This window comes from Monodelphis domestica, chromosome 2 (assembly GCF_027887165.1).
Source record: "Monodelphis domestica isolate mMonDom1 chromosome 2, mMonDom1.pri, whole genome shotgun sequence".
Lineage (NCBI taxonomy): Eukaryota > Metazoa > Chordata > Mammalia > Didelphimorphia > Didelphidae > Monodelphis > Monodelphis domestica.
The window spans coordinates 341,217,037-341,226,187 of NC_077228.1; the positions used below are offsets into that span (position 1 = coordinate 341,217,037).

General features: G+C 39.4%; 1 protein-coding gene across 1 annotated transcript in view; it reads left to right on the top strand.

Annotated features, from left to right (window-relative positions):
- NT5E (5'-nucleotidase ecto) overlaps positions 1-8,538 on the top strand; it is an 81,955-nt gene extending 73,417 nt beyond the window's left edge. The window contains exons 7-9 of the mRNA XM_007507867.2: positions 279-428; positions 3,004-3,204; positions 4,848-8,538. Coding sequence (XP_007507929.2) covers positions 279-428; positions 3,004-3,204; positions 4,848-5,011 — 515 coding nt within the window. The 3' untranslated portion in view covers positions 5,012-8,538. The remainder of the gene's footprint in view (positions 1-278; positions 429-3,003; positions 3,205-4,847) is intronic.
- The last annotated feature ends 613 nt before the right edge of the window (positions 8,539-9,151 follow it).

Genomic DNA, 9,151 nt, shown 5'->3' on the forward strand with positions numbered 1-9,151 from the left:
ACAATATATATTTATAAAAGATAATATTTAGTCATTGTATATTAATTTTACCTTTACAGCCACCTTGCTCAGGGGCAGAGAGTAAGACTAGAGGCCCTCCTAGAGCTCCCTTCCATCTTTATAATTCCTGGCAATAACTACTAGAGAGTCGATGCTGCTTTCTGCTCTCTCTTCTCCATTCCCTTGACCACTCCACCTGCCCAGCACTAAGGGGATGCCCATTTGGGGTTTCTTCCAGCTGATCCTCTGTTGATGTCACTTGTGATCCCTCCACGCAGGTACAATCACATGGGAAAACCTGGCTTCTGTGTTGCCCTTTGGGGGCACCTTTGATCTCATCGAGTTAAAAGGCTCCACCTTGAAAAAGGCCTTTGAGCACAGCGTGCATCGCCATGGCCAAGGCTTTGGGGAGTTCCTGCAAGTGGGTGGTAAGTTTTGTCCCCTCTCCATCTTGCTTGAGCTGAGGCTTGATGTCTCTAAGATATTAGAGTTTGGAAGGCAATTCCCGGGTCATCTCATATAGCCTTCTCATCTTGTAGGTGAGAAAACTGAGGAGAGGGAAGGTGAAATCACCACCCCTGATGATGGGGACTTCCTATCTTGGCTCCTCAGTTCAGTTCTCTTCCCACTGCGCCATGTACCTCTAGCATGTAACCTCTGTCTCTCTACTGTCAACCCAGCTTGTGGCTGGCCTTCATTCTTTGTCTTCCTCTTGCTTACTGTAGAGAGGAAAAACAAATCTTTCTATGGACCAGAGGCAAAACTCCAAAGCTCTGAGAGAAGCACCCCGATCTTTTTTTAATTAATTTTTTTAGTCTTAAAAAATTTTTATTTAATTAATTTAGAATATTTTTCCATGGTTACATGATTCATATTTTTTCTCTCCCCTCCTCCCTCACCCCCTCCTGTAGCCAATGGGCAATTCCACTGGGTTTTACATGTGGCACCCCAATCTTGATGGAGGTCAACTTCTTCTGAAAAATGACCTTTTTAAAAATTTATGGTTTAAAAAATTTAAGTTCATATTAATGATATTAGGATCATACTGTCTTCAAGCCATATCTTCTGTCTTAGAATCAGTACTAAGTATCAGTTTCAAAGCAGAAGAGCTGTAAGGGCTAGGTAATTGTGGTTAAGTGACTCACCCAGGATCACATAGCTAGGAAGTATCTGAGGCCAGATTTGAAGCCAGGATACAATCATAGATTCAGAAGAAATCTCTTATTCAATCCCCTCCATTTATAGATGGGGAAACTGAGGTTCAGGAAATTAAATGACTTTTTTATTATCACAAAGTAGTCAAACTGAGATATGAACCCATGTACTTTAATTCTAAATCCAGAGTTTTTCCCATGGTAACTCACTAGGTGATGTTTTAAAATCCAGTTTTCTCCTTTTAAAAAAATTTCATATTATGTATAACCCAGAAATTTTTTTAACAAAAATAAAAAGTTCATATTAATGATTCTATTACTTTTTTAGCTAATAAGATTAAACTGTACACTGCACTAAGATTTTGTGGATACACTAGATTTTACATTTTTTTTATGATTCTATTTTACTTTTATATCATCCCCATTTCACTTAAATTCCTCCTTTTCTCCTCCCCAGAGAGTTGGGAGGGACAGGAAGAGAGGTGGAGGAAGACAGGGGAAGGGGGAGGAGGGAGGGAGAGAGAAGAAAGAAAGAAAGAAAGAAAGAAAGAAAGAAAGAAAGAAAGAAAGAAAGAAGAAAGAAAGAAAGAAAGAAAGAAAGAAAGAAAGAAAGAAAGAAAGAAAGAAAGAAAGAAAGAAAGAAAGAAAAAGAAAGGAAAGAAAAGAAAGAAAGAAAGAAGAAAGAAAGAAGAAGGAAGGAAGAAGAAGGAAAGAAAGAAAGAAAGAAGAAAGAAAGAAGAAGGTAAAGAAAGAAAGAAAGAAGAAGAAAGAAGAGAAAGAAAGAAAGAAAGAAAGAAGAAAGAAAGAAAGAAAGAAAGAAAGAAAGAAAGAAAGAAGAAGAAGAAGAAGAAGGAAAGAAAGAAAGAAGAAAGAAAGAAAGAAAGAAGAAGGAAAGAAAGAAAGGAAAGAAGAAAGGAAAGAAAGAAAGAAAGAAAGAAAGAAAGAAAGAAAGAAAGAAAGAAAGAAAGAAAGAAAGAAAGAAAGAAAGAAAGAAAGAAAGAAAGAAAGAAAGAAAGAAAGAAAGAAAGGAAGGAAGGAAGGAAGGAAGGAAGGAAGGAAGGAAGGAAGGAAGGAAGGAAGGAAGGAAGGAAGGAAGGAAGAGAGAGAAAGAAAGAGTAGAGAAAGTAAGAGAGAGAATGAGAGAGACAGACAAAGACATTCAGCAAAACTAACTAACACATGAACTGAGTATGATACTAGTGGGGCAGCTAGGTGGCTCAATGGAAGTGAGAGCCAGGTCTGGAATTGTGAGTTCAAATCTGACCTCAATCATTTAACCCCAGTATCGCCTACCCTTTACCAGTCTTCTGCCTTGGCACTGATACTTAGTATCATTTTTAAGACAGAAGGTAAGGGTTAAAAAAATGTATATAGGGTATCTGAAAACATACACAGTATTCCATACCCAAAGCCCCCACACCCTACCTCTACAAAGAAGGGAAGGGGGTGAATTTTCTCTTCTTTGGTGGATAAGATGTCATATTTAATATCACTAAGAATTAATACTAGCCATATAGAGTGGAATTCATAAATCCACATAACAATGGCATTTGTTAGTCCATTTACATTGTTATTAGAACATCATTTTCTTGGCTCTCTTTACTTCATTCTTCACTGGTTCATCGGTCTTCCTAGGAGTCTCTGAATTTGTTGTGGTTTGTTATTTTTCATTTCATGTCCCACAGTTTTTTCAGCCATTCCCTTCTGGGCAATCCTAGTTACAACCTCCCTTGGAACAATGGCGTGTTCCTTCTGTATCTCCCAGAGAGATTTCCATTCAAGACTTCAGCTCACTTTCTTCAGAAACCTCTAGAACTAATAGTAACTTAAACACGCATCTCCTTCCTAGGCATCCATGTGGTGTATGATCTGAGGAAGCAACCCGGGCAGCGAGTGACTAGTTTAGATGTCCTCTGTACCAAGTGCCGCGTGCCAACTTATGTGCCTCTCCAAACGGACGAAGTCTACAAGATTGTCCTCCCCAGCTTCCTCGCTGAAGGAGGGGATGGATTCCAAATGATTAAAGAGGAATCTTTGAAGCACGACTCTGGTAAGCCCAAGTAACAGACTCTGAGCACCTCTCCATCATGCACGGGTAGAAAACGGTACTTTGTGAAGACAGGGAGGACAGAAAAAACAAAACCAGACCATTAGCCTGGATTGGGTTAGACTTAACTTCCTGCAAAGTAGTTTTTGGGTTAAGGATGAAAAATCCCCATGCAAAGCCATAGCTGATATTTGAAGCTTGCCAAGTTCTTTGCATCCATTATTTCTTTCATTTTCATCTCACAACGTCCCTGTGAGGCAGTTGTGCTTATCTATATTTTGTAGAATCAGAGATCTAGAGGCAGGCGGGACCTCAGAAGCTGTCTAGTCCATCCCCCTCATTTTAAAGGAAACTGAGACTCTGAGGGATAAAATGACTTGCTGGGGTTACCCAGCTAATAAATAGTAGAGGCAAAATTGGAAGCCAGGTCTTCCTGACTCCAAATCCCTCTTTCCGCTATACCATATTTGCTTCTGATATGTCAGGTTTTCCTTTCTGGGTAATCTTGCCTTGTGTTTTAATGCGAATAGGTTATGTCAGGTGGCAAAATGATGGGGGAAAAGGAATGTTTTGGGGTTTTTTAACCCTTGCATTCTGTCTTAGAATCAAGACTATACATTGTTTCTAAAGCAGAAGAGCAGTAAGGGCTGTACAATGGGGGGCAAGTGACTTGCCCAGGGTCACATAGCTAGAAAATGTCTGGAGGCAGATTTGAACCCAGGTCCTTCCCCCACGCACACCAGGTCTGATTATGCACTGAGCCACCCCGCTGCTCCCCCCAAGCACTTCTGATAAAACAAGATGAGAATCAATCTAATAACAAGCATCTATCTATGAAGCATCTGATATGTGCCAGACATTGTTCTAAGCACTAGAAATACAAATATTCTAAATTAATTAATTAAGCAATAAAAAAAGAAATACAAAGTTAAAAGTACCCAGTTTGTCTGCCAAGGCAGCTTCCATTGTAGCAGGAGAGAAGATATGTGCCTCTGGTAAAATGTGTCGGATCTATACAAAATGAATTCTAGGAGGCACTTCTGAAAGCCCTGACACGCGGGGGAATCCACCAAGGTTTTATGTAGAAGGTGGTCCTTGAACTGAGTACCAAAGGAAGCCAGGGATTTCAGGCAGCTAGGGGGTGCCCTGGAGAGTCAAGAAGATCTGAATTCAAATCCGACCTCAGACACTAATGAACTGTTTCATCTTTATAAGTCATTTAAATCTCTTCCTCCTTTTCCTTAGCTATAAAATGTGAATATAATGGAGATGTAAGATCATTTAATCATTGTAAGCGCATAATAAGCATTATATAAATATTAGCTTAAAAAGAAAAAAAATTAGGAGGCTGGATTTAAAATTAGGAAGACCTGCATTTAAATCTGCCCTTAGATACCTAATAGCTATGGGGCTGTAAGCAAGTCACTTAACCTCTGTCTGACTCAATTTCCATATCTGTAAAAGGGGCATAATAATACCTTTGTGTCAGAATGGTTGGTGGGCAAACTTTCCTTCAGGGCTCAATCCCAAGGAGAATGGGGAGGCTGATCCAACTTTCCACTGCATTGCTATCATTGTGAAAATTCTTCTCCTCTTCTCTTTCCTCGTTCTTTTGGCTGCTTACATTTTCTCTGTGTGCTTTCCAGGTGACCAAGATATCAATGTCGTTTCTGAATATATCAGCAAAATGCAGGTGGTTTATCCAGCGGTTGAAGGCCGCATCAGCTTTTCTTCGGGCGGTCACCTTCGAGCGAGCCTCTTCATCATCTCTCTCACATTTGTGGCATTAAGTTTGGTTCTTTACCAGTAACTAAGTTTTTTTTTTTTCCATGAAACTTATGAGGGGGGAGGGGCCACAAACAGACTGCTCTGCAATTATATTTTTAAAATATTGGACAGGGGTTAGGTTCTAATTTGTGCTCAGTGACCTACCATTATGAAGCAAAATTCAGCTTCACAGGGCTCCTTGAAGCAAATGCTTCCTGAATTATAACAACTCATTATTTGGGGGGATTAGAAAGCCACGAATGAACAGGAAAAACACAAGGATGATAAATGTCCCTCACCCTAAGCAAACTTTTTAGCTTTAATGTTTTAGGATTCAGTGGGTCCAAATCTGGCCTCAGACACGTACTAGCTGGGTGACCCTAGGTAAGTCACTTAACCCTGATTGCCTAGTCCTTGCTGCTCTTCTGTCTTAGAGCTGATACTAAGGCAGAAGGTAAGAGGTGTTTTGTTTTGGTTTTTTTTTAAGTTTTATTCTTTTAAAAAAATTTTTTTTGAATTTAAGGATAGTGGGTAACAAACAACAAAAAAATCACTAAGTGGGTACCACTTCCCAGGCAGTTTAAAAATATATTTTTTAAGTCTAGTAGAAACGATCCTCCTTTTCTACACCCAGCCCAGGATGTCACTTCTAGAAGTGCAGACATTTCAGAGAGAGGTTTAGTGTCTTCTCTCATTGTCACTCTCAATTGGTCTCTTGTACACTAAAAGCATTGTTTTTGAGCCATTCTTACTCAATGCCCTTCATGCTTGAAGCAGGTGGTGGAGAACTTGCCCGGTTAATGTGATATGAGTTCCAGGGCGGGATTTTCCTCTTCCTTTTTTTAAAGGTTTTTAGTTGGAATAGCAGTATGACATAATGAAGAGCCTCAGAGTCAGTTTCAAAGAGTTAGCCTCAGGTCCTGACTCTGTCACATACTTAGCTGTGTGTCTACAGGCAAAGCCATTTAACGTCCCAGTGTGCTGGGCAGCTTCCTAAGATTTTAGGATACAAATGAACTTCTGATCCAGTTTGGTAGAGGGAATTTTCACACTAGGATTTCTTAGCATGAAAAAAGTCAGACTTAAAAAAAAAGATTTTTCATACATTTCACTTGGATATTATATACATATATGCATATATATATATACTTAAGCAAAAATGCATGTGATTAATGAAGAACAGATATTTCAAGTAGCCTTATTTTCTCCATGAACATATGCCAATTTCTTTTTTTTTTCCAAACCCTTACCTTCTGTCTTGGAATCAATACTGTATATTGGTTCCAAGGCAGAAGAGTGGTAAGGGCTAGGCAATGGGGGTCAAGTGACTTGGCTAGGATCACACAGCTGGGAAGTATCGGAATCCAGATTTGAACCCAGGACCTCCCATCTCTGAGCCGATTTTCAATCCACTGAGCCATCCAGCTGCCCCCTATGCCAAGTTCTTAAAGAGAGAATCCTACTAATAACAGATTTGGGGTACCCCCTCTAGATTCATCAGTTTTGTTCCCGTTGCTTTTCTTAGCTGGATAAATTTTATAATCTAAATACATGAAAATGGACCTATCTGGATTGTCTGGCTCCCTTTATCAAGGAAAAAAATAATTTGCCTTTCTCTCTGTTTAGCAAACTGTATAGGACAGAAGGCACAGAAAGAAGTTATAGCAAGGAGAAACAGGGTTAAAAAAAAAAAGGAAAAGCTAGATCATTGAGGACCGATATTCTACTACTAGAATAGAAAAGTATGATCCCAGCAGTAAAGATTTGTAGGAAAATGAGGCTACTTACCAGTTAGCCCCAATAGTTTTCTATTCTTTCAACTACCCAGTTTCACTTATGGGTACAATAAGACCTCTCAGAGGGGCTTCCTAGCAAGACTGAGCCCAGGTCATCCAAACAGAGGAGACAATCCATCCTGGGCCCTTAGTTCTCTAAGGGAGAAAGTTCCATCACCCACCACCGTAGCCTATTGGTCTTGGTCTGATGTCTGTTTAATCAGGATGCTTCAATTATATTAGGGTGGACTATTGTGACCAAATACCATGTCTGCGGTGGCAAACCGACAGGATTAAGTACCAACATGCAGCAGGTAGGAGGCATTTAACTAAAATTGGACAATATAAATAATTCTTGGGCTCCACAGGATCAGATTTAAGGCCGTGACTTTACAGGTCATCGAGGGTCAAGCCTCTCACTTTACAGACAAGGAAACTGAAGGCTAGAGGTGAAGCGACTTGCCCCAGGTCACTATACTCATGTAAGTGCCTCTATACATGTTTATATGTATGTATTTAAATGTAAATATAAGTATACAGAGAAGTGGCAAAAATGCTGTCCTTTCCTTACTGGAAGTACCTGGTCCATCTTTGGGAAAGGGCGGAGTGCTTGGAAGCAATAGCTTTATCATCCCACTTTGGGTAGCCAGAAAGACCCTGATAGGAAACCGAAAGAGAAATAAGGGCACTGTGGGCAGGGGTGAGATCTGGGGAGGAGACGGAGGTCTGGAAAGAGAAATTCACTGAAATCCACCCAAGGGAGCCCAGAAACATACGAGCTTTGCATTGGTAATTGAGAAGAGCCAAGCTAAGGGAATTCCCCTTGAAGTACTTGCTTCTCTGGCATAGCAATAGATGACACACGTAAGCAACCCAAGAAGGAGGAATCATCCCCTGACCAAACAAGTGGGGAAAACAGCTGCTGACATACCTCATTTTTGTCTTCTCCTTCCTGTGTCCAAATAAAAGCATCCTAACTGGAAATATCCCTATCTAGCTCTTCGTTAAAAACCTTACTTCAGCAGGTTCACCCACTCGAGTCATAATGCTTTTTTCTACATGCAGCTCAGCTTAACAGTTGGAGGAGCCGTTAATAAGGTCATAAAAGCTAACAGTTTGGGGTGCTCCTTTTTCTTTCTTTTTTTGTAAAGTTGGGATGATTAAATGGATTCGTTTGTTGAAAAATGAGATTTTATACTTTTTTAAATGTAAAAAAAATAAATTATTTTATGATGGTATTAAAGAATGTCAGTAAGTAGCCTAGAGCACTTTGCAAATGTGCACTATGTACAAATTGTAAGCAATCAAATTCCATTGAGGACTGACTAGTCTTGAGTAGTAACTGCTAGCCTCAAAGTATATGGGTGTGTGGGTGTATATTTTTATAAGTGTGTATACATAAGCTTCATTGAATAGAGATGAAATTTTTGACAGTCTCCTTTTGGGGGTTTCCTGGACATCACACATATTTTCTTGGTCCCACCCCATTCAAAGAAGTATTCACAATCCCAGCGCCCTACAGCTATCATCACCTCTTAGGGAGGCACAGTTTCAAAGGTGTTCCTGACTCTCCAGGAATTGGGTACCTTTCAGGGACCTGTGCCAATAAGATCTTTTTAGTCAACTATTTATTAATCAATAAACATTTATTAATAAGCACATGTTATGTTCCAGGCACTATTGTGCTCATCACTGGGAATACAAAAAGAGATCAGATAGTCTGCCCTCAAGGACTTGAGTGACTCCATTTGAAATACACCAATATTTTCAAATAAATGCATTTTTTTAAACAAAAGCATTTGAGACTTTGTTTTAAAAATAGAAACTAAAAATTGTGAAATACTCTTATCTTTTATTTAACATAAAAAAATGGAACTGCAACTTTATATAGAATGAACCAAATGTTAGTTAGGACTTTTTAATATAATTTTCTCAACAAAATTCTATGATATGATTGGACATCCTGCATTTCCCCTTTGACCTATTACCAAAAAATTCAGGAGTTTCATCGGTTTTCCCTTTGGAGCACCTACCAACAAACCATCATTGAGTAGATAATCAATCAATCATAGAAAAACTGAAGCAACAAAGATATTGACTTGATGAGGTAGGGTAGATGCTAGTATTAAATGGGGAGGGATGAATAAGAGCTAGTCGTTTTATTAGTGAATAATTTGGTGGTTGGGATTTTTAAATTCTGTCTGCAAATCTCATAAAGAGGCATGGAAAATGGAACAAAAACTTGGCTGTGGAGTGGGAAGATGGTGATATGCTAGAACCTGGAGGAGCCAGGTTCCCTGTAGATAGCACCAATAAGGAAAATAGAATACAGGATTCTCTACCCAGCCAAGGATTGCACAGAAGAACTTTTAACTTTTATCTTGCAGGAGCCCTAAATGTCAAGTTGA